The following is a 26,543-nucleotide window of genomic DNA, read 5'->3' as shown; positions in this document are numbered from 1 at the left end:
TTTGCTCTTTTTTTATTTAAACTTTTTTCTCCAATTTATTCATTTTTTTTAATTTAAAAACTGCAAGAAGCTCGTTATATTAAATTATAATTACCCAACTGTAAATGCTTTCAGTTAAAGAAAATTATATTTTTTAAAATTTATATGTAAGGGACCAAATTATAATTAAAAATAAAAAGTGGGCGATCAAAATATTTTTTTATAAAAATTAAAATCTTTTATAAAGGTAATATAAAAAAACCATTCATTAAAGGGACTAATTTAGAATAAATTAAAATGAAAAAAATTATTCTAAAAATTGAATTTATATATCAGGAAGTTAAACATTTTTTTTTCAAATTTAAAGTATTTAAATTGATTCATTACTAATTTATAGCTGATCAACAAAATTTTGTTGGCAGTCATCATTGTGTCCATTTATTATTATTACCTTAACTTTTCTCATTTAGCCCCAAACCAAAGATCTGACTTACACATCTCTTCAATTATTGCAACCTACTCCACCTGGGGGGAGAGGGGGGAACTATGTTCAGCAACTGTAAAAACTACCTTATTTTTTTAACAGTAACAAGGGATAAGTGCACTGTTTTATTCTGAAATTTAGTGTAATTATAATTAAATTTTATTTATTTTAAAAAATTACATTTAACACTGTTTAGATTTGCTTTAATCTAATATGTAAATTTTTCTATTAGTTAAAATTTATTAAATTTATTGATATTAACAAAAAAATTAGATAAAAAAATTTTATTTATTTTCGATTGACTTATCATTGATTTATTACAAGTCAAATAAATATTTTATTAACCAAATTACCCTCATAATGTCTTCACCCATTAATACATGTGAGGAGGTATATCTCACTGTTACAAGGATAGTTTGGTTAAAAAAAAAAATTATTTGACCTGCAACAAGTCATAAATAAATCGATTAAGGGTAAATATAAATTTTTATTTAGTTTTTTTCTTAATATTAATAAATTTTATGAGTTTTAACTAATGGAGGATTTATTTGTTAGATGGGAGCAAATTACATAGGTGCTAGATGTAATTTTTCAAACCATAAGGGATTTACGTGTTATCCAAACTTCAAGGGATGAGAGTGTAATTATCTCTAGTAATAATTATATTTATAATCTTGATTTATAGTTTATTCACACAAATCATATCTACTTTTTGATTAATTATAGAAACCACTTCTAACAGTAAAAAAATAGGGATAGTTTGTGCAATAATATTGACGTTTTTATAGAGTGTAAGGGTAATTGTTTAAAAAGTGTGGGCGATTTGTGTAACGATATTGATGTTTCTGATGGGCGTATGTATAATTATAAAAAAAAAATATGTGCAATTTGTGTAAATAGATCATAGATCAAAAAGTGTCGATGTAATTATCACTTTTAATAATTAAGGGAAAACTATGGCTCAACTTGTTTGTTTATATGTATTTTCATTGAAAATATATTGATTTAACACCACAAACATAAAGCGCAGTCTCGTTAATTAATTTAAATATATTCTCATTTTACATGAAAATTTGTAAAAAAAAAAATTCAAAATTATATATTTTCCACTTAAAAGAAAAATGTAAATTAGATTAGAGAAAAATAATTATATACTTTTTGAATAGTTCAATAATTCTGAGATGGTGGTTTTGAGAAATACGTTCAGTTGATTAATTGTTGGGATAATTACACTGTGCTCCTATGAAATTTGATGTAATTACATATAGATTTTTTATAGTTTGCAAAATTAATTTAGCACCACTGAAGTTTGCTTTTGTCTAACAAATAAGTCCCTCTGTTGTCAAAATTTACTGAATTTACTGATATTAATAAAAAATAAAAAAAAAACTATATATACATACGATTGACTTGTTACTGACTTATTATAGGTCGAATAAATCTTTTTATGATCAAATTACCCTCATACATCTTTACGCATTAATGTATGTAAGAAGGTATGTCTTCACCATTATAGGGGTAGTCTAGTCCGAAAAAAATTATATTGACATGCAATAAGTCAATCGGGCGTAAATATCGATTTTTATTAATTTTTTTGTTAATATCAACAAATGTACTGAATTTTTACTAACAGATGAACTTATTTATTAGACGGAACCAAACTTAAAGGGTGCTAGATGTAATTTTCAAATCATATTAGATCTATATATAATTATTTCAAACCTTAGGGGAGGGGAGTGTAATTATCCCTTAATTGTTTTATATCAAACTTTTCTTGTGATTGGAGAAGATACAATTATATGTAATTTGATTAATGTAAAGATTTTAAACCAATGTTTTAAAACTCAAACCATTAATGAAATTGAAAATTTGACTAGGTCAAGTATCACAGGCTCATATACTCATCGGGTGAACCATGATCGAACCAGTAACGTCATAATTATTTTACAGTAAAAAAAAATTAATATATAAAATTATATTAAAATAATTAAAATACAAAATATAAATTAATTTTTGCTAAAGTTAATGTAGGAATTAAAAGTATCCTAAAATTGATGGTAAAATCAGTATATTAAAGTTTTTAGATCAAGAATAAAAATAAAAGAACTGCATAAATAACAAAAATAATGAATTATTTACCATTATAATTAAATTATAACTAAATTTTAATGCCAATAAATAGTTAGCATCCCCAATAATATTTAAATTTGTTTTATGAATTATAACATAATTAGCAACTTAGCTAATTGTAAGAAATGCAAATTTAATTAGATTATGAGCTTAATGATTTTGTTCATTTATAAATATACTATCAGCTGTGATACACCGTTCTTATGTTCATATAATAAATAATATTTTATATTTTAATATATACTATCTATAGAAATATATATATATACATATATATAACTCAACACATCATATTTCTAAAAATAAAAAATAAAAGAAAGAAAGAAAGCTACAAAGAGAAAAGAAAATCAACTTAGGGATATTATCGACGTAACAATAAAATTGGTTTTACAATGTTATATATTAGTATAGATAATCAAATAATTATTAAATTGTGGGTGTTGATTTGTTGGTAATTTTCTCAATTTTCATATGAAATGTCATGGGTTCAATTTCAAATTTTATCTATTCTTGAAAATTTTAATAAACTTCACGATTGATCGGTTTACTTGATCCGGGATCAGGTCAATCGGATCAACGATTCAGAGCGATTTTTAAAAATAGAATAATTATGACGATTTAACGGGTTGGATCGAACTGTTCTATGGATCAAATGATTGTTCAACTGATTGGCCCGAATTAAATTTTAAGATATTGATTTAAACAGTTCAAAAAAATATAGTAATAGTTAGAATTTTCTTAAAATACATAGCAGAATTTATTTATACCTTTATATAATTAAAAAATATTATTACGGTGTTTTATCTTGTTTTTTAATTACTAAACTAATTATTATTTTTCTCTCCATTCTCAACTTTCATATCTCTTACTCTTCTCACTCTTTTTCTATTAATTTAACATAATAATTTTAATTTATTCAATTAATATATTGCTTAAAATAATAATTATTTAAAATTAAATTTAATTGTACAGTGTGTCACATATATTAATTTCAATTAAAAAAATATCTGAAATGGAAAAATGTTGAATTCTTCTGCGTGTAGAGTATTACTTATGGGCCGAGCAAGTGATTGGTTAATGGGCTCTATTTTCAGATAATGGGCCCACTATCCATTTGCCCACATAATATGAGCCCAATTTAGTATCTGGACCCAGATGCCCCCCCCTCTCTCTCTCTCTCTCTCTCTCTCTCTCTCTCTGTCTCTCTCTCTCTTGGGAGTTGGGACTTGTCCGCCGCCTTCTTTCTTACTTCTTCCCATTTTTAAATTCCTCCAAATATATTATGGTTTACATGCTTTTGATTGGATGAATATCAATTTCTTTTTTCTCTCAATGAATCTTCCCTCTCATAAACCTAATCCAATGATCTCCCAATGGGATTTTCAAATCATTGTTTTGACGTTGACGAACGCGTATCGCTCTTTCTGAGGAAAGAGGGAATTGTGATCACAGTCAAATAGCGGTTGAGATGTAGTATATATTTCCAGCAGAGTTTCCCGACATTTACTGGGCTGGGGTTGGCTGTGGAATATCAAACGGAGATGTCTAGGGATAACTGGGAGAGGCTGGTCGCAGCAGTGAGGCTGGTGGCAGCAGCGCTGCGGAAAGCGCAGCTCTGGGAAATGTTTCATGACCACTCCAGGAGTTCATCCCACAGCACCATTTCATCTGATCTGAGTTCGAATTCAAGTAATGAGAATCTTGTGTGAGTAGACTTCAATAACCTACATATACCTAATAATGTTTAGTTCGCTATCTGGAAATTTCTGATACTTAAATTTTATTCTACTGTTTATTCATTTCTTAACATATAGTATAAGGCTGTCAAATAGGCTATTCTTAATTGAACAGTTAAATTCACAAATTTTTATAAAATTAAGTACTGGGGTGAAAATTATGATTCTTGTTTTTATCTGACTCCAAAAATCCTTTATTATTTAAGTGATCTTTTTAACTGAAAAAATCATTGTTTGAACAATGTACATATTCTTGCAATTGGAAATGCTTCAAATTAGTTTTGCAGTTTGATGATTTATTTTAGAGAATTTTAGAAAAAACATTTCTTTTGAAAAAAATTATTACAACCGATAAACTAATTGAAAATTTGTTGTGATATAAGAATTAGGTCTTTAAATTAGTTAAAGATACTCTAAAATGCAAGCTTCGGTTGATCAAGCTTATAGATCAACTCATATTTTTGGAGTATCGTTGACTCATTTGATAACTTAATTTTTGCCTCAAGTTCTTACTGTAATTTATACAATTTGTTTATTAATTATTTCCAGAATTGTTTTGCTTATATTTAATTTTATCAAATTCTTCCAAGTAAATTGTCAAACTACAAAACTAATCATGATAGGTTTTGATGACGAAAACTTGTACCCTATCCAAGTATGTTTTTGTTTTGAACAGAATGTTCGGAATTTGTACAGAAATTATCATTAATTTGTCAAGAGTACTTAATTAAGTAAGTTTTTATGAATATGATTGCCACCTAATATAGTCCATTTGATATTTGTATTATCTAATGACTATTTTGCCCTTAAGTTTCTGTTAGATATTAACTTGAAAGATTAAAGTGGAGCGAAATTTAACTATCGGGGACTCTTAGGTAACGAAATAAGCATTTGGACTAAAGTGATTGAAAACTTAAACTTTAAAACTATTAGTGGGATTTGGCCTTTTATTTTGGTTGGTTCCGTTTTCTCTCTTTTCCTCTTTGCTTTTGGTGCAAAAATATAACTTCATCTTCAATATTATGAATTTTCAAATATTATTGCTGACCTCCAGCTTTTTATCTTTCAGTTTTGCCTCTAACAATTTGGAATCTCACCATGTACCTTCAACGATGATCCCATCCTTTTCTCGAGGTTGTCTCCCCCCCCCTGCTAATTCTTGCTGTAGAATTAATTTGTCATAGGAATCAACACCATTAGTAATAACATCAGTTTCTTGAAAATCAATGAAACTTCATTTTGTATGATTAATAGATGAAATTTCTGTGAGATCTTATAACAATATAAAAAATGAAACAATTTTCGGATTTTGGATAACAATGGTCCTACTCTACTCCATTTAATAAGAGTCTGATAGTTTTTTATTAGAAGAAATATTTTGTTGTAAATAATAATAATTGCTATACAATATATAGTTAATTGAGGTAGTTGTGGTATATAAGTATAAAGTGTTCACTTAATTGCATCATAACTCTTGCTTCTATTAAAAAAATTATCTTGGAAAATTAAATCTGCCACAAAAGTTTCCTTAGGAGACTACTGTTCACCTTCCATTTCTGACATATATTCTTTTGTAGAAGTCATAGTAGAGATAAATAGTGAGGATCACAGTCCGCATTAATTGGCGACATGCACACACACATAGCATATATATATATATATATATGTATATGTCCGAGAATATGACACATTAGACCCTATCTGTAGAATGACCAGGAGTAACATTTAGTAATTATATCAAATGTTGAAGCGCAAAAGTTCAACTCATCAGACAGGGTTTGCTGAAATCTCATACATTAGGCATTCACGAAGGTCAAATACCTCATGTTTGGTGGATGAGAAAGGCGGACAATTGGCATTTTGAACCTTGGAATTATAGTGCTTTTGCATAATGCAACCTTATATTGTAAAAAGGCGGACAAATGAAGAGTGCAAAGTGCCATTTTTACTATTTAAGGTTGCATTGTGCAAAAATACTATAATTTTAGGGTGCAAAATGCCAATTACCCAAAAAAGCAATTCTTTTCCGCTGTTTGGGTCAGAATTGGAGCACATCAACAATTGAGAGAAGATGAGGTAGTGTGCTCACTGTGGTGACATAAGAGAAAAGGAGCACATCAACAATTGGAGCACATCAACAATTGAGAGAAGATGAGGTAGTGTGGTCACTGTGGTGACATAAGAGAAAAGGAGAATGATAGGCCTTTGTTACAATATAAGTTTCCAATTTTTAGTTTGAGGGTTGAGTGGCATCTCATGCCTTTAAGTTTACTCCTGAAGTTTTGAAAGATTTTAGGAGTATCTATATGTAACTGAAAAGAAAAGGGTCATGCTCTTTTCTGTATTTAACTGCTTCTTTGACTCGACCACATACGTCTTTGTTGAATTGTTCAGAAGCCTTTAACTGTTCCTCTTTGAAGATGCATCTATGAAATAATTTATTTCTTCTTGCATATGCCTGTTTAAAGATGCTTGTCGCTCCTTCAAGATTGTTTGGAATTTCTTGAATCATTTAGTCCTTTCCTTTAAATCTCAAAAACTTGTTCTTTTTGGCTTATGCATCTCCTGTACCTACTTGTGGGTCCAAAACAGCACAATTACGTTTTGTTCGTTGCCCAAAGTGTGCGAGTATCCTTCCACTCACAGGTTACCCAATTTACCGATGCGGTGGCTGTGGTACTGTGCTAAGAATTATTAATAACTGTTTCATGCTGCTGTCTTTATATTTTTCATCTTGATGTTTAGCGCGAAATGGAATCTGGGAAAGAAATTAAACAGACTCATTTCTAAATCCATGCTTGATCAAATTTGATAGTTGTTCAGTAATGCTTAAATTTGAATATCCTTCATACCTCTGCCTTACTCAGATTCTTAAGTGTTGAGAGTATCTTTAAATTAAATAGACCTTATGCCCTTCTTCTTTCTCGGTGGATATTTATTTATAAGCTATGTAATTTGTGTGACAAATTAAGCATAGTTGATATATATGCTCTAGAATGAGATGCAGGTATTAGAATTTCTTGTGAGAATATCATATTATAAGTTGTCTTGTATTATTTAGGTTATCTTAGGTATTTAGATTTTAGATTATGTATAGCATTAAAGTTCTTGTTGTGTGACCCTAATTCCATCTTCTAAATGTATGTCATGGAATTCATCAGTGCTATCAATCTATAGCTTTCCCTTGTTTCACAGATTCATATAAAACAGTTCAGCAGAAAAAATCCAACCTGACTGTAAATGGGCATCCAATACCTGATCGATTAGTTAAGAAAGCTGAAAAAGTTGCTGGACCCATCCAGCCCTGGGATTACTGGTATGTATTCCCTTAAACTGCAGGCATATGCCCATATCATTCAGTTCAGTCTTGTAACAAATGTGCATATGATACGAGAATCAAATTGCTCAAAGAAGAAAGCCATGTATTTGGACGTGAAGGAAAGATTGGCTGCTACAAAAGCTCTGTATCTATTATTATGTTTCTAGTTAGAGGGAAAGCTCCCAAAGCATGTTCTGCTAGCAGTGAATTACAAATGAATGTTGATTATGGAATATCCCTTTGCTATGATGTATACTGGCTAATTACTCAATAAAGGAATCTAATAACAGCATTAAAAGGATACCACGCTACTGGAAAATTAGAGTATGGGAAGTTACTTATTTAATGCCTTGAGCTCAAAAACTCTTATTACAGAGTGAATCAATTAGACTGAGTGTTAATTTGTCTGAGGAGTTGTATAAGTTCAATTGTTTGGTAAGGACCCTCTTTCCATAACATGGCTATCCAATTGTTTCTGCTAAAAGCAATCCAAAGAGAACTCAATTGAACAAATACATCGCATGCTAACGTGGGGTCAGCTAAGGGATACTCATTTTTCCCTTGATATCACTAAATGATGAATAATGTTTTTGCTTAACGTTCCTTAACCAGGTATGATTTTCGAGCTGGATTCTGGGGTGTTATGGGAGGTCGTGCTCTTGGCATAATTCCTGTAAGATTTGCCATTTTCTATTGAACAAATTGACTCTCATCTTCTCTCCACCTCTAACAAATTACCTATCATTTGGTGCAGCCATTTATTCAGGAATTTAACTATCCTATGCCAGCACATTGTTCTGGTGGTAACACTGGTATATTCGTAAATGGTAGAGAGCTCCATCAAAGAGATCTGGATCTGCTGCATGGCAGAGGCCTCCCAACCGATAGAGGTAAATCATACACCATTGAGATGTCTGGCAGAGTCCTTGATGAGCAGACTGGTGAGGAGCTCCACTTAGGCAAACTTGCTCCAACGTGAGTCCCTCATCTCTTGCTTATATAGGTGTATTAGCCTCATTATAAATTTGCATTGCTGAAATAAAAAGACGTCAATATGCTTCTACAATAATCTTCTCAGTTTGTGCCTGCTGTGGGTTTGACCAATGTTCTCTTGGTGTTAGGTTAGACAGCACAAAGCTTAAGTTTCTCCAGTGTTCTGGTCTTTTTCAGTGTATACGGGACAAACACATTTTTGTCAAACCTGTCATTTCAAAAAGCTTCCTAGAAAATTGTTTGGCCCAGTTATCTGCATCTTTTGTTATTAATGCTGTCACCTGTCCAAGAAAAATTTTATGCTTACACATAATTTCTTTGTGTAATTTAATATTTAATGATAACGAAGCTACTGCATGTGGAGTTGCTTTGGTATATATTCAATCTTACTCAAGATTTGAACAGTGTGGAGAAGGTGAAGCATGGATTTGGCATGAAAGTTCCACGTTTTTATGAGGTGTAAAGGCTCTGACGACTTCTGTTCTATGCATTCAGAGACACGTTTATGAGAAAGACCATCCAATATCACCTTCCAAAGATACCTGCACCTTCTGATGTGAATAGAAAGCGTATGGAACCGATCCTGGTAATGAAAATAACTGTATAAGAGGAAAAGGATAATCATAATCAGATATGATTTTTGCATTTTTATTTTATCTTTGTCATAAATTGGCGTGTTCAGATTGTTTGCCAGTCTTGCGGCAGTGATTTTGTAAGTAAACGGAAATATGCTGGTTATAGTTCTTGTACGATAATGTTGTAGGTCTGAGCTCAGTATGCATTGTATGTACAACTAGTCTGAAAAATAGCTTCTGCCTTTGCTGATGAATGTAAGATCATGAAGTTATTTGAATTGTAGAACTTATGGAATGCAACAGTTAGCTAGAGGGCTTCGCAGTTACTACCAGAATTTCTTGACTACTGTGTTGAGAGGCTGTCTAAGCTTTAAGATGAAAGCAAAGTCAATCAAAGGGTAGATTGAGACTTGAGATCATATCACATTGGACGTAACATTTGTGGCTAACACCATCAACTTTTTTATTTTTTGACATACAAACAGTAATTACATATTATATTATCGAGATAAATATTTCATATATTATACTCATATTAAGTGTGATAAACATCGTTATGTTTGATGGATTTGGATATATGATTTATTCGGTCGAATCGCATATTATCTCCTTGTGTTTTTAAAAGTCAGCTAAAAATCTCATTGCATTTTAAAAATAGGAAAAAAATCCCCTTTGTTATTTTAAATATAGTGTACTCACCCATCTCAGTTAATTGAAGCTAACGACGTCAATTTTTTGTCAAAAGATTGTTATTCCTTTATCAATTATATATTTCGGAACTATTGGCCTAGTTGAAGTGAAGAGATCTGAATTCCTACTGGTATCGTAGAATTCCTTAGCCTAGTTAGGTACCATATGAATAGGCCTGAGAAAACCCCTGTATGGCTTCTTCAATTTCTCAATAAAGAGAAATATGACCAATAGTGGTTCAAAGTATAAAAAAAAATTGTTCTAAAAAAGTCGAGGTATTTTGAATTATTTGTTGACACGAACAAAGTTAGGAAAAACCTTTGAAATTATTTCAATGTTGAACCTTGGACATATAAGAGTTTCGAATCGAATCTCTTTAGAAAGAAGATATTTTGTCTCATGGTAGCCTGCTCCAGTCCCCTTGTGAAACTTTCGTTATTGGGTTAGCCATACACTTCACATGTTTTTAGTGATTTACATGGCATCATCAAATGATACAAAGTCTTGGATAAGAATCTACAACGCACATTATGTTTTTGTAATGACCGTTGAATTTTTTTTATTATATAACAACCATAGATTTTAATCAATGCATCTCAATTGTTAGATCTAAGTTATTAAAGATTAAGATTTAATCAATTTTGATATATTATATTTATAATTATAAAATATAAAATATTATTTATAAAGAAATAGAAAAGAATAAAATTAAACCCCCTACCAGGACCCCTCCCACCTCCACCAATTCCCCCTCCACCCGTCGCCACCAGTCGTCCACCCCACCCCCCTCTCCGTCGTCCAATGCAGAGGGGCGACGTTCGCCACCAACACAGAGGAGAGCGACGTCTTACCTGGGCGATGGTGATGATTTTTTAATAAATCTAAAAATTGATTTAAGAGAAAGAAAAATTTGAAAATGATATTATAAATTGATTTAAAATTTAAAAATAGTATAAAAAGTATTAAACTTTCATTGTAAATACATAACTAGTAATTTAAATTTAATTTATTTATAGTAAATAATTTATTAAAATATACTTAAATTAAATATTAATTTAAATTAATTAAAAAAATATTATTGTTATTGTTCATTAACATTTACATTAATATAATATTTAAATTTTAAAACATAATATTCTTTGTATTGTGATTTTAATTTATTTTTATTTAAATTATAAATGTATAAAAATATATATTTTTGTAGATTTTGATATTTAAATAAATATATTTAATTAGGAGGGATAAAAATACAAAAAAAAATCAATTAAAAACAAAGTTAAAAACATATATATTTGATCAAGGTAATTTTAAACACAATATAGGAGTATTTTTTATCAATTAATAGCAAAAAAATTGTCAAAATCCAAAGTAATATAAATTTGAAATAGAGAATCCAAAGTAATTTAACATATATCCTTTCAGGTTCTGCGGTCACCAAATTCTAATTTCTTTGTTGATTGACCATCACCTCAAAGCTCTAAAATATGGGCCCCATCAAATTAATTATATGTAAATTTCTTGTGGTTTGAAAAATTATATTTAACACCCACGAGGTTTGTTTTTATTTAACAAATAAGCCTCCATTAGTTAGAGTTCACCGAATTTGCTGATATTAACAAAAAAGTGGTATTTTTTTTATACTTACTCGAGTTGACTTATAGCAGGTCAAATAAATCTTTTTATAACCAAATTAATTACTCTCATACGTCTTCACATGTTAATGCATGTGAGGAGCTATATCATCACTATTATGGGAGTAGTTTAGTCTGAAAAGAATTATTTGACCTGCAATAAGTCAATCTTAAGTTAATCAAGGGTAAACATCAATTTTCATTCAGTTTTTTGTTAATATCAGCAAATTCGATGAATATTACTGATTGATTTTTGTTAGACGGAAGCAAACCTCAGGGGTGCTAAATGTAATTTTTCAAATCACAAGAGATTTACGTGTAATTACACCAAATTTCAGGAGAGGAGAGTGTAATTATCCCAAAAATTAGTTAATTACTCTATTGATATAATACATCTAAAGAAAGACAAACTAAACAAATATTTACAATCAAATTTGGACCAAATATCAAGATTTATTAATTTTGAAAGTTAATTCTAAGACCTTAATAACCCCCATTTTTGGTTGGTGAAGTTGTTAAAGGCCACCTAAACTCAAGATTAAAGCTGAAGAAATCATATTCTTCTTCTTCTTCTTTTTCTTTGAATGAAATCACATAATTCTTGCTCAAGTAATGAAGAAAAAATCAAACTTTTTCTCAAGAAAATGAAAGCATGATTGATATCCTTATGCTAAAGAGCTCATTGGTTAAGCCCATAATAACCAACATAACAAGGAACATATATATGCACCACCTTTCATAATTCTAGACATAATAATAATAATAACACTTTTGTTCTTAAAAATTTAGTGTAATTATATATAAATTTTTTGTAATTTGGAAAATTATATCTAGTATTTTTGAGGTTTGCTTATATCTAACAAATAGGTCTCTCTATTAGTCAAAATTCACCAAATTTTACTGATATTTACAAAAATTTCAAGTGAAAATTGATATTTACCCTCGAGTGACTTGTTACTAATTTATTACATGTCAAATAATTTTTTTCCAACTAAACTATCCTTATAACGGTAAATATATACCTCCTCACATATATTAACGTGTGAAAATGTATGAGGGTAATTTTGTAATTAAAATATTTATTTGACATGCAATAAATCAATAATAAGTCAATCGGAGGTAAATATAGGTTTTGTTTTCATTTTTTTTTTGTTAATATCGACAAATTCGGTGAAATTTGACTAACGGAGAGACTTATTTATTAGATGGAAGCAAACCTCAAAGGTATTAGATGTAATATTTTCAAAACATAGAGGATGTACGTGTAATTACACCATACCTCAAGGGGGAGTATAATTATTCCTAATAATAATAATAATAATAATAATAATGATGATGATGATGGATACTTACACTACCCTTTCCTGAAATTTGGTATATTATACTTAAACTTCTATAGCCCGGGAAATTGACATTTGTTTCTTAGACTCCTTAATTCAGTAAATCCATAGAATTTACTGATATTAGTGAAAAAGTCGAAAGAAAATAAACAAATTTTTTATGATCAAACTATTTTTATATATTTTCACACAATAATGCATATAAAAAGGTATATTTTCAACCTTATAATGATATTTTGATTAGAAAGAATTTATTTGATCTAACAATAAATGAATAATAAGTCAAGCAACACTAGATATGAATTTTTATTAAACTTTTTTCCTAATATTATCAAATTTAATAATTTTGACTAACAGAGGAATATAGAAATAATATTAAGAGTATTAAATGTAATTTTTTTTTAAATTAGAGAAAATTTTTGTGCAATTATATCAAACTTAAAGAATGACAGTGTAGCAGTAGTAGTAGTAATAATAATGAGAATAATAATAATAATATTAATAATAATAATAATAATAAATAAATAAATAAACAAAAATATCCAACCACCACCACATATATATACAGCCAAACTGCTGATGCACTGGCATTTATTCAAAGTAATGTTGCAATAAATGGACAGATGAAAGACTTTGAAAAGAAACTAACCTTACAGAAGCACAGCACGTCAGTCTCGCATGCAGACACCCACCCCCCATCTTTATTAATTTGTACATTTCCCCACCTATCTTTTGGTTATTATCATTTAATCCCTCACCAGTCACCCCCACAAGCCATTTTAATTCAGTCATTTTCCAGAAAAGCTCACACTGAATTTCTTGAATCTCTTCTTGGAGTCATCATTTGATTCCCTTTAATTATTTCTTTTTTGTGTTGCAGAGACCTTTAGTTTTTGTTCTTTTATATGTATTAAGGTCTCAGTGACACAGTGAAGAATGAAGCAACTGAGTGGTAATATTCAGATGAAGACATTTTCATCAGTTTTGGTGAAATTTGCTGTGTGTTTTCTGGTCTTGGGCCTTGCTTATCGCCTCTTCTCGTCAAGTTTATTTCAGTTCTCACCTGTTTTTGTGGGTAATGATGAGAAGCCCGGGTTGAGAGTGGACAAGACTATGCCACCCCAGGTTGTGGCTGAGCCACCGCCTGAAATCACTGATGATCCTTTTCTGAATCTCGATGATCATGCTCCAGAAAATGGTGGGTCAATTTCCCTTCTTTTCTTGAAGCCCATGCATGATTTTACTACACTTTGTGTAGTGTTTTGGGGCTTTGAATATTAGTAAACAAAAGAAGAACATTTAGTAAAATCTGTTCTTTCTGCATTTTGTAGCTTAAAAGATGACCACATAATCAAATTGAGAATAAAAAAGTTGAATCTTTACTTTTGCAGTTATTAGTAAGAAACAATGAAGATTTAAGGGCTAAAATCTTGAATATGTATATAGGTGAGTTGAACTTTTACCTGTAAAATTTGGGCATTCATTACAAATATACCTTATGAATTATGATGCTTACTGCCTGGAATTCAGACTGATTTCTTCACCTTTTCCAGTCACAGAAAAGTGCAACTTATTTTTAGGAGATTGGGTTCCTGAACCTAATGGCCCAATGTACACAAACACCACTTGCCAAACTATTGAAGCCCCTCAGAATTGTATGAAGAACGGACGGCCAGATTCGGATTACATCTACTGGAGGTGGAAACCAAGGGACTGCAATCTACCCAAGTTTGATCCAAACAAGTTTCTTAATATAATGCGAAAAAAATCAATGGCCTTTATCGGTGATTCAATTATGCGTAATCATGTTCAGTCGTTGCTCTGTATGCTCTCAAAGGTACTGTTTCGAGCTTTAAAAACTGTAAGAGATCAAATGTTGATGCTCATCCTCTGTTTCATGTCTAAATCTATTTGTTTGAGCATTTCTGTTGACAGTTCATATGTTCTGGTTCCTGTCGTTTTTGAGTTCCTCATTCAGCTGATCAATTTCTTTCTTTGTGGACCTTATAATATTGCTCACAATCTTAGACTTAAAGAATGTTGGATGCACAATTGCTATCATTGTGTGTTGGGGATATGGTAATTATTCGAACAAAAATTGATGTCATCCAAGGGTCCTATTTGTCTGTTGTAATAAGCTGTTGCTTGAAAAATGAGTAGGGACAACGAATAGATGATGGTTGATATCATGATTCCTCACTTCACATGTGTCAAGGAAGGTTTCTTTGGTTGCTTGTGCTTTGCACTTACTGTTATCTGCTGAGATTTGATATAAGGTTGCTCTAGTGGTTTCTTCGTCTTCGTCAAAACCTGATTTTCATCCATCAAATCGATCTGAATTTGGAGAACTGTTATGCTTGTTTTCTTTATTGTGTCTGCTAGTAATGGTGATTATATTACCTTTGACCAGTACCACCAACATCTAGTTGCTACCATTCTTCAAGAGTCAATTTTTCACCTAAAGCATCTCCAGTTGCTTGCCACCACCAACTGTTGTGTCATACGCCGTTGCTTTATGTCCTTGTGTTGTGTCTTGTGGGTAGAGGTAGTGTGTTTAAGCTTACAACTATCATATTGCAGGTCGAGAAAGCTGTAGACATCTACCATGATGAAGCATACAGAAACAGAAGATGGTCTTTCCCCTCATACAAGTTCACTGTCTCATTGTTCTGGTCGCCTTTCCTCACCAAAGCGCATACTTTCGAGGATGATAACGGAGTTTCAACGGGCTTAATCCAGCTTCATCTTGATGAGCTGGACACATTATGGACAAAGCAAATCGAGAATCTTGATTATGTAATAGTTGCTGGAGGAAAATGGTTCCTCAAATCTGCACTCTACTATGAGAACAACACTTTGGTGGGCTGCCATAACTGTCACAATGCAAACATAACTCAGCTGGGATTCCAGTATGCCTACAGAAAAGCCATAAACTCAGTGTTGAAATTCATCATCTGCTCAAAGAAGAAGGCGTTCACGCTGTTCAGAACTTTGGTTCCCGATCACTTTGAGAATGGAGAGTGGAATACAGGTGGTTATTGCAACCGAACGAGACCATTCAAAGAGGGGGAGATTGAGATTAATGATACAGATGAAATTATGAGAAGAGTTGAACTTGAAGAATTTCAGAGCGCAGCAGCAGAAATAGGGTCGGCAAACTCAATGAATTTGGAGCTATTTGACGCAACGCTTTTGTCGCTCCTGAGACCTGATGGTCATCCGGGGGTTTACCGGCAATTCCATCCTAATGCCAGGATAGACAAACATGCAAAGATCCAGAATGACTGTTTACATTGGTGCTTGCCGGGGCCTATAGACTCTTGGAATGACTTGATGCTGGAAATGCTTCTGAAAGACAAAAACTGATGATGGTTGCTGTTGCACCTGAAAGTTCTTGTACAACTTTGCTTATGGTTCTTAGTCTTCTCCTTCCTCACTTCTTTAGATGAGGAAATAGCATTAATGGTAGCACTGTATAAGCATTATGTACAAATGTTTTCTAAGATGTCAAAGCATTGTCACCCTTGTAAAAGAGTGTACAGATTCCGGGCTAAGAAGAAAAGTTGCTTTTAAAGCGTACCTCAGGTTCTTTATCTTTTAACAGAGAAATTGTTAATGCAGATATCATGATCAGCCGAGTATCTGTTCACACTTCACTGCAGAGAACAACATTATGTTCTCTTGATATACTTGAAAATACAACCTAGTTTCTTGAACTGACTGCCATTCTGCATTTTAAGAAACTAGAAGCAAGTAGTAGCCTATATTTCATTTGAACACCAAACCACATCAACAACAGAATTCGTTGGCATGTAAACGGGATAACTGCACAATGAGAAGGACAAATAAACACAATGGAGAAGCAACATATTGATAACACAAAGATCCTGAGTTTCAACTTCCCCCAGGAAACAGAAGTTTTTTCAACTACAATTTCTGTCTCAAAACTACAGTTTATTCAAAGGAATATTTTTTGGTTTAAGCAGCAAGTAGCAAATCTGTAGCAAACATCTCATGAATAGAGAGCATTAGACAGACTTGGGTCACAGATAAGATGAACGTAGTATCTTCTACTTGGTTGAAGGTGCTGTCTCTTGCTTCCTCTGGTCTGCCTTACGTAACCAATCCTGCATGTTTGGAGCATGAACCAGATATCAGACCATGTAAATGTGCATAAGAAGTGTTCAACAGCTCCACAAAATTATGGTGGAGTATCGTCCTAGTACATGCTTCATTTATAAAAATGTCACCTACTCCAGTTCATTACAAGAGAGTGAGCTCTCAACTAAATAATCATTGTTGTATCCTTCTATATCACTAATGTGATTCTATCTACAACTGATGCAAATTAAACCAAAAATTTAAAAATCTAAAGTAACCAAGATATAAGAAAGCCAAAGAAAATAGGAAAACTAAAATAAATTCAGACTAGAATATGCCAGGAATAGTTTCATCCTCAAACTTCACCATGATATATGAACTTTCCTTAAATGAATACACACCGTTAACGTGTGCTTGTGCACACGCCACCTTGATTTTCAGCACATTAGGGAAATATCAATATTCTGTTCACTGATTCACACTGAAGATTAAAGATTATAATTATTCTTTTTGGGCTTAAAATAAACCAAGCTGCCTGGAATTTTGGCTAAGAATCATGTAGATTCTCTGAGTTTGGTTTATTAACATATCAGGGTGATCACTTTTACCATTCAATCAATTGTTCAACTCAATTTTTGCTCACTTGATAGGTAGAGTACAAAATACATGGAACATAAACTAAGGTTTGTTCTGCTCATTCGTTTCCGCTAACGCTATTACACGATTAAACTAAACTCCAACACAATTTCTAAAAAATTAAACATAAACATTGTATTATTGGTCCCAATCAGTATGTCCACAATCCTATTAGTCTTCACACATTGAGGCGTTAACTAAACATCAATTCAAGTAAAATTTGATGAACGACTCCATTTTGGGATCAATATCCATCAATTAAAGCAAAAATAAAGGTACTGAATCCTTATCTTCGAAGCGCCACCAAGATTGAATAATTTGGGATAAAAATATATCCATCAAAAGTTTCACGGAAGAAAATTACCTATTATAATCGTCCGATCCAGAAGAAATTGAGACAATACAACAAATTAAAATCTTCAAGCACAAACTCAATCACAAAACAAAAGCAAAATCACAATACAGAACTCTAAAACACCCAACCAAGGAAACCCAAAAGAGACAAATTATTTCAAAGCTTACATTTTCAACGAAGAGGAGATCGGCGACGATAACGGTCCCCACTATTCCAGCGAGTACCGCGGTGGGGCCGGTGAGCAGACTCCACTTCCTGTATATCATTCTTACAATTTTTCTTCTTTCCTCCTCCTTTTCTCTCTAGCTCCGCTCTCTCTCTCTCTCTCTCTCTCTCTCTCTCTCTCTCCCTCCTCTCTCTGTATAAACGATTGTTGTATGCATCTATAATGTTGGGCTTCTCTGTTCTAAATGGGCTTTAGTAACCCATCGGCCCAATAAAAGTGGCCCATTAATATCTTTAACTTCAGGGTGGGCCCAATAATCACCCACCCCTACTTTACACTTTTTTTTTTTTTAAATATAACTATATATATATATATATATATTAAAATCAACATTGAAATTGATGGGTTGGAATTATCAATATTTGGATTAATTTAATTTAAGATTAAAGATATTCATATTCATTACAAATTTGTTGGATTCATTTAAATTAATAATTTTTTTGAGTAAAGTGATAATCATATAAATATGATTAAGCTGGTATTTATAATTTAATATAATTGACAATAATTTATGCAATATTTGTGCTACATATATATATATATATATGTATTTTTATCCAGTTTATTTATTTTTAAACATTGTTTGGATTATTTATTTATTGGGTAAATTTTATTCTTAATATTTTAAATTACATATTTAGAATTAATGTATTCGAAATTATTTTAATAAGTCTTTTTTTTAAGTGAATAATTTTTTAAATCTGGAAAAAAATTTATATGTCATTTAAAATTCACGTCGACATAATTTGTAGTACCATCTAAATTTATTTTTCTAATGTAAATTGTATAAATAAATTTTTTATGTTTATATGTTTCTTAGAAAATATAAAAAAACTAATTTTTTTTTATATTATAGATTAAATTTATTAAATCTGACTTATTAAAGTAACGGTAACAATTGATATCAAATTAAGTTCAAATAGTTTTAATGGGTTCATATTTTTATAAAAATATCAGTAGAGAAAAATATATTTTATTTGAAATTCAAGTTGACAATTACATGACCTTTTAAATATATGGTGATATTTATAGACCACCAAAATTGTAGTTACAAAATACACCATAACTATTATAATTACAAATCATTATAGGGGATACAAAAAGGTATAACATAATGGACATTAAAAAGGAATATCAAGAGGTGTATGCATTTATATATACATATTATATAATACTCCCCCTTGAATGCATACCTTTTGTCATATACATCCTGCCTCGTTAAAAATCTTGCCTGAAAAAATACAATGAGAAAAATATCAAGGCTAAGGAAAAGAGTACGGTTGTATAATCAATTTAAGCAAATATCTTTCAAGTATCGCATGCTAATGTTACGTACGAGTTGTTTGGATACCTTTGTTGGTAATGCCTTTGTAAATAAATCTGCTAAGTTTTGACTTGATGGATTTTGTTTAACATCAACTTTGCCTTCCACTTGAAGCTCGTGAGTGGAGAAAAATTTTGGTGATATGTGCTTGGTTCTGTTGCCTTTAATATAACCATCCTTGATTTGGGCGATGCATGCGCATTATCTTCATATATTACTGTAAGACTTTTCTCAATTGATTCTAGTCCACATGATTGACAAACATAATGTATTAGTGATCTAAGGCATACATATTCGCCCAGCTTCATATGATGCAATTAATTCTGCATGATTTGATGAGGTGGCTACCAAAGTCTGTTTGGTTGAACGTCATGAAATAGCAGTTCCACCATACATGAATACATATCCAGATTGAGATATAGTTTATGTGGATCAGACAAATACCCCGCATCTGAATAACCAACTAATTTGGTTGTTTTGGCATCATTATGTCGTTCAAAATATAGTCCCATGTACTTGTTCCACATCAATAACGTAGAATATATTTAACACCATTCCAGCGTCTCTTTGTTGGTGTTGAACTATATCTTGCTAGTAGATTAATTGAAAAAGCTATATCTGATTAGTAAGATACATCAATGCACCAATTGCATTGAGATATGGTACTTTTGGGCCCAAAATCTCATCATTATGTGCTAGAAGACGGAATGGATCTTTATTAATATCAAGCGATCGAACTACCATAGGTGTACTCAATGGATGAGCTTTGTCCATATGAAAACGCTTAAGGACTTTTTCAATATAGTTCGACTGATGAATAAAAATTCCATCTTTAGTATGTTCGAACTGCAGGCCGAGACAATACTTTGCAGTATCTAAATCTTTCATCTCAAACTCACTTTTTAAGTAATCAACTGCTTTTCGAATATCTTCAGTAGATCCAATAATATTCAAATCATCAACATACACAGCTATGATTACAAATTCCGACTTTGTCCTCTTTATGAATAAACATGGACTTATTTGATTATGGTAAAATTCTTTCTTTATTAAGTACTCACTAAGACGATTATACCATATACGCCCTAATTGTTTAAATCCGTACAAGGGCCTTTTCAATTTGATGGTGTACATATGACGAGGCTTTGACTGCAATGCTTCAGACATTTTTAATCCTTCTGGGATTCTCATGTATATATCTGTATCTAATGACCCATATAGATATGCAGTTACCACATGCATGAGCTACATTTGCAGTTGTTCAATTTGATAAACTGATTAAAAATCTAAGTATGGTTGCATCCACTACACGTATATATGTTTTAGTATAATCAATTTCGGGCTTTTGAGTAAAGCCTTGGGCCACAAGTCTAGCTTTGTACCTTACAACTTCATTTCATTTATTCTTTCGTATAAATACTCACTTATAGCCAACTGGTTTGAACCTTTTGGTGTTGGAGTTATAGGTCCAAATACTTCTCGCTTATTTAGCGAGTCTAGCTCATCTTGTATGGTCTTTTTTCAAAATTTTCAATTATTTCGATGTTGACATTCCTCCATAGTTTGAAGATCGTTTTCATCTTCATCCATGATTTTGACGACTATAGAATAGGCAAAAATATTATTCATTTTAATTTCTTTTTGATACCAACCTAAACTGTTATGAGCATAATTAATAGGTATCTCGTAACTATCCTCGAGATCTTGCTCATTACTTTTAGAGTCTTCAGATAAAGCCGCTTCAGGGATTTTATTCTTACAGACAATACTAGTGGTCACATTGCATCGTGATTAATTGAGATGATATGTTTCTTTTTTTTGAGGATTTGCATCTTTGGAGGCAAGTGGTCTACCAAGCTTCCGACGTATATGTGACTTAGATGCCTTTAATTGAGTAAGAATCGCTTCAGTGACTTCTAAACGAGCTGGAACATTTTCAACCGGAATATGTGATTTTATGACCTTTTTGGTATCTATTAACGCTTCTGGTAGCTTATTTGCAACACTCTGCAAATGTATGATATGTTGAACTTCAAGTTCAGTATTACTTGTCCGTGGATCCATAAAAGACATAGATATTGTATTCCATGTTTGTAATCAATGGGTCGGGTGATGGTTATTCAATAAAAGCTGATTATTTTCTTCTGCAACAAGCAGGCATGAAATCAACTCTGAATAGGTTTTGAACCCACGTTTCCTGTACTGCTGCTGGAGTACAAGGTTCGATGATGAAAAGTAGAAAATATTTTTTCCAACATTTGTTCATTTGTCAAATCTTCTCCACATAACCTTAATTTTGATATAATTCGAAACATCTCAGAATTATATTCAGCAATTATTTTGAAATCTTGCAGTCGTAATTGTATCCACTTATATCTTGCACATTGTAAGATTACAGTCTTTTGATGGTCAAATCGATCCTTTAAATTTTTTCAGAGTTGAAAAGAACTTTTGACTGTTAAATATTGAGCTTCAGGATCTCATGAAGATGATGACGAAGTAAGATTGTGCTAAAAAAAAATCATCGCTTTTTAGCACAATGTTGCTCAAAAGCACTAGTACTTTCTTTTATTGTTTCTCCCAGTTTGCTACTTGCCAAATACAGTTCGACATAAAAAATCTATGATAGATAGTTTTTTTCAAAAATATAAAGAACAATGAAATCCAATCTTGTGGACTGTCCATTAAACTACAACAAGTTAATATGCACTTTTAGCATAATATTCAACATATAAAATAATATGTATTACACATGATGTAAAGTAAAAATGACATAAAATATTACTAACATTAAGTAACATATAAGTTACCATGTAATTAATTTGAATTATTATGGCATGCATGCGTACATGGAATTAAATATATTTAAGTTTGGCTTAAATCTTATAATGTTACAAATGATAATTAAATGGTATTCATGTCAAAGTTGTTTTCTTAACAAATAAATTTTATTGCATATAAATATACTAGCAAAATATGCAAAATACATACATGGGCATATGAAAGAAAACCATATAGGTAAAGTAAGTTAGTTAAATTAACTTCAAGTTAGTCATATTTTAATAACAATAGCTATACTATGATATCAAACAAAATTATCACGAATCAATTAAATAAATAAAGAAGTGCCGGGCTTCTTGATCAAGCCATTATCTCAAAACACTTCAAGCGGTGAGAAAATCAAACATTATACTTATCATCGTTTCAAGGATGATATTGCACATAATTTGAACAAAATATTTCATTTACTACTGGAGATGATTTTAACTCATTACTTACTTCAGGAAGCAGTGAAATTTTATAAAACACATCTACTTCAGGGGACGGAATCAAGAATTGTATGCCTACTTTTGGAGGCAATATCAAATATAATAGAACTTTTATTTATTTATTTATATATGTCCACTTTAGGAGACATTGAAATATATAGAATATAATTACTCACATTTTATTATGAATAATCAAGAATAAAAGTAACTATGATATTGTAGAGGTGAACAAGCAAAGAATAATAATTATACTAGAAAAATTAACATTCTACCTTGATCGAGCGTAACGTCGTGCTAATAACGTGTTATAAACTTAGAGGAATTCTAAGTTTATTGGCCTATCACTCCTAATAGAATATAAAGAAAATAATATATGTATTTCCTCCAAACACTTTCTTATTCTCTCAAAAAAAGCTTCATCTATAAATGAAATATATGGTGATATTTATAGACTACCAAAATTGTGGTTACAAAATACACCATAACTATTATAATTACAAATTATCATGGGGGATACAAAAGGGTATAACATAGTGGATATTTAAAAGAAATATCTAGAGGCGTATGTATTCATATATACATATTATATAATACTTTTAATACTAATATTTTTATTTTACTAAAAATATATTAAGTTGAATAATAAAATATATGCAGTATTTAAAATTGATAAAATAATTTTTCTCAAGTGTAAAAATATGCTAATATTCCATTATTATTTTCAGAAAATATCCCATAAATAAATTTATTAAAGAATTTAATATTGAGTTTGGACTATTATATATAGCAAGACGGTCATTAAAGTATGTCATATTGATGCGTACAAAAAATTCACGTATAAAATAAATGATGCAAGCAAAAAATAAAGTGATCGCCCCATTTGGAGTGGAAAGTTGTGAAATAAGTGTTGAAAAATAAAAACGGGTGAAGAAAAGAGTATTACTACTTGATTTTGTGTATAATTAATTATATAGAGATTGATATAATTTATTATTCTAAATAGTTAAAATATAATTAATTTATAAAATTTTATCAAATAAATTAAAAAATAGCATACACGTAATTACAATAATGACCATCCTTTTTATTCATTAATGATAAATAAATGATTTTAAATATATTTGAAATAATTCATTTATAAATTAAAGAAGGAGATGAGGGCACAATGCTGACGAGATAGCAATATGACACATTGGTGACGTAGAGTGGAGGTCAGCATGTGAACAACTATTCTTCTTCTAGAAGGACACATGCGGATGTTGTCACTGCCAATCATACGATTCATGTACCCAAATCATACTATTACATTAACAACGTCTTTTGATCTTTGTTATGAGCGAAAATTACAATGAATTTTCTTCAAAATTGGGTAATTATGAATATTTTTTTATTATTTAAAAAATTTATCGTCTAATAATGAGATCAATTAATTAGATTTTCATTCATTTTTTATGATGAACTGATAAAATGCCCTTGTAAATTAAAAATTATAATTTTTATTTTTTATTTTTAAATTTTAATTATTAAGAGCTTATAAGCTTAGCGACACACCCTCTAATTCTCATGTATCCTTAGAATTTCATTTTCTCAACCATTTTCTTCATCTTGACTGCATTTTGATAAGTGTAATATATATACTTGTTATGTGATTAATCATTTTTTTTTAAATTATAGGTCGATTACATGATAAGTGTATTACAGTTGGACCCTGTTTACATTGATATATTAATCTGTATTAGAAAATTAATATAGCTTAGTAAGATATTTACTTTCTAGAATTTGAGCCCTGTACAAAATTGAAAGCTGGTATTAATTACTGTTTCACTTATATAACTCATTACACGTCAAGTGGTGTGATTAATTTAGCACCGGTGAGGCAATATTTTCTTCTTCCCATAGTTAATAAAGGATAGTTCTATTACTCATTTAATTCCATCGTCAAAGTAAACGGGGCCTTGTTGTATAATTAGTTTCGATTCGGGCAAACTCAATTCGAATTAGAATTTTCCATAAAAAAATTTTAATCAAAACTGGGTATGGTCTAACCTAAATTAATTTTATGACAAGTGCAATATACTTGGGGTGTAATTGATTTATAATTTAGAAAAACTGATCGATCACATGACAAATGTATTATACTTGTTTCGTGATTGATTTGGTTTGATGGAATTTAATATGAATAAAAATTTTCTTGAAACAAATTATTTATATGTCCTATAGAACACAATTTCATGATCTCAAACTTATTAATTGAATCTCTAACCTTAATTACTAGATTAAGGTATGATTGATCCCACCCACATTTACAATCATTACATATGTGAAAGTTTACATAAAGAATAAAAATTACAGCCCACCTTTCTGAGCTACTCATCACCTCAAAAAGTCTTGAGCTCTATAATTACCCAATCTTCACACTATTCTCTCCAGTCTCCACTTTCTTGAGTTCCTTCCATCTATGGCGAAACCCACCCCCCACATCGCCATTCTCCCTACTCCAGGCATGGGCCACCTCATTCCCTTACTCCAATTCGCCAAGAACCTCCTCCACCGCCACCATTTCTCCGCCACTTTCATCATCCCCACCTATTGCCCTCTCCTCGGCCCCCAAAAAGCCTTCCTCTCCACCCTACCCGCCGGCGTAGACCACCTCCTCCTCCCCCCCGTCAACACCGACGACCTTCCCCCCGACGTCAAGGTAGAAACACTTATTTCCGTCGTCATGGCCCGCTCCCTGCCGTCGATTCGTGACGCCGTTAAATCCTTTCTTGAGGATAACAGCAAGAAACTCGCTGCCTTCGTGGTTGATCTCTTCGGGACTGATGGAATCGACGTTGCGCTGGAACTGAATGTTCCTCCGTACATTTTCTTCCCCTCCACCGCCATGGCTTTGTCGCTTTTCCTTCACCTGCCGAAGCTCGACGAAGCGGTGTCGTGCGAGTACAAGGATGTGCCTGAAAAGTTGCGGGTTCCCGGGTGCATACCGATCCACGGGAAATATCTTCTGGACCCGCTTCAGGACAGGAAGAATGATGCCTACAAATGGGTTCTTCATCACTGTAAGAAGTACAGACTGGCGGAGGGGATAATCGTGAACAGTTTCAAAGAATTGGAGCCGGGCCCAATTGAAGCCCTGCAGCTGCAAGAACGAGAAATCGGAAAGCCCATTGTTTACCCCATTGGTCCATTGATCCAAACAGGCTCAAAACCCGATGATAATTCGGAGGAATCAATGTGTATAAAGTGGTTGGATGATCAGCCAAGTAATTCAGTTTTATATGTTGCTTTTGGGAGTGGTGGGACTCTGCCTCATGATCAGATAATTGAGCTTGCTCTGGGGCTGGAGATGAGTGAGGTGAGGTTTCTTTGGTTTCTGAGATGCGCAAATAACAAGATTTCGAGCGCCACACACTTCAGCATTCAAAGTTCTGATGATCCATTGCCTTACTTGCCACAAGGCTTCCTTGAGAGAACCAAGGGCCGTGGCCTGGTGGTACCGTCGTGGGTTCCACAGGCCAGGATCCTAGCCCATGAATCGACGGGGGGCTTTCTGACACACTGTGGATGGAACTCAACTCTTGAAAGCATCGTCAATGGAGTTCCATTGATCGCATGGCCGTTGTACGCGGAGCAGAAAATGAACGCAGTACTGCTGCATGAGGATGTGAAAGTGGCTCTGAGTAAGGTGGGAGAAAGTGGATTGGTGGGGAGAGTTGAGATTGCAAATGTAGTGAAGTGTTTGATGGAATGTGATG

At 31.8% G+C, this 26,543-nt stretch overlaps 3 protein-coding genes and 1 long non-coding RNA gene across 4 annotated transcripts in view; 3 read left to right on the top strand and 1 right to left on the bottom strand.

The window, feature by feature from the left end:
• On the top strand, window positions 4,135-9,431 carry LOC105173144. Its single transcript, XM_011094805.2, has 7 exons — window positions 4,135-4,298; window positions 5,399-5,463; window positions 6,922-7,005; window positions 7,525-7,645; window positions 8,261-8,321; window positions 8,403-8,623; window positions 9,047-9,431. Exons 1-7 carry the CDS (start codon window positions 4,135-4,137, stop codon window positions 9,102-9,104), a joined length of 774 nt encoding a protein of 257 aa, XP_011093107.1. The 3' UTR covers window positions 9,105-9,431.
• On the top strand, window positions 13,639-16,456 carry LOC105173099 (protein trichome birefringence-like 25). Its single transcript, XM_011094747.2, has 3 exons — window positions 13,639-14,075; window positions 14,431-14,714; window positions 15,458-16,456. Exons 1-3 carry the CDS (start codon window positions 13,814-13,816, stop codon window positions 16,241-16,243), a joined length of 1,332 nt encoding a protein of 443 aa, XP_011093049.1. The 5' UTR covers window positions 13,639-13,813; the 3' UTR covers window positions 16,244-16,456.
• LOC110012939 lies at window positions 16,732-18,339 on the bottom strand. The gene is made up of 2 exons (XR_002288100.1): window positions 18,137-18,339; window positions 16,732-17,004 (listed from the first exon to the last, which is right to left on the bottom strand). It is a non-coding gene; the product is annotated as an uncharacterized LOC110012939 (long non-coding RNA).
• LOC105173098 (hydroquinone glucosyltransferase-like) overlaps window positions 25,047-26,543 on the top strand; it is a 1,887-nt gene continuing 390 nt past the window's right edge. The window contains exon 1 of the mRNA XM_011094746.2: window positions 25,047-26,543. This exon is cut by the window's right edge and continues 390 nt beyond it. Coding sequence (XP_011093048.1) covers window positions 25,247-26,543 — 1,297 coding nt within the window. The 5' untranslated portion in view covers window positions 25,047-25,246.

Source organism: Sesamum indicum, linkage group LG11 (genome assembly GCF_000512975.1).
Source record: "Sesamum indicum cultivar Zhongzhi No. 13 linkage group LG11, S_indicum_v1.0, whole genome shotgun sequence".
Lineage (NCBI taxonomy): Eukaryota > Viridiplantae > Streptophyta > Magnoliopsida > Lamiales > Pedaliaceae > Sesamum > Sesamum indicum.
Note: the sequence above shows the minus strand (reverse complement) of the source record. Positions and strands in the feature narration are given on the sequence as shown.

Excerpts from the sequence above, each read along its gene's own strand:
- LOC105173144 (XM_011094805.2), top strand. The coding sequence starts at position 4,135 with ATGTCTAGGGATAACTGGGAGAGGCTGGTCGCAGCAGTGAGGCTGGTG. Across the intron at positions 4,299-5,398 it reads TCAAGTAATGAGAATCTTGT|TTTTGCCTCTAACAATTTGG; the intron begins GTGAGTAGACTT and ends TTTATCTTTCAG. Across the intron at positions 8,624-9,046 it reads TTAGGCAAACTTGCTCCAAC|TGTGGAGAAGGTGAAGCATG; the intron begins GTGAGTCCCTCA and ends AGATTTGAACAG.
- LOC105173099 (XM_011094747.2), top strand. The coding sequence starts at position 13,814 with ATGAAGCAACTGAGTGGTAATATTCAGATGAAGACATTTTCATCAGTT. Across the intron at positions 14,076-14,430 it reads TGATCATGCTCCAGAAAATG|TCACAGAAAAGTGCAACTTA; the intron begins GTGGGTCAATTT and ends CACCTTTTCCAG. Across the intron at positions 14,715-15,457 it reads TGCTCTGTATGCTCTCAAAG|GTCGAGAAAGCTGTAGACAT; the intron begins GTACTGTTTCGA and ends ATCATATTGCAG.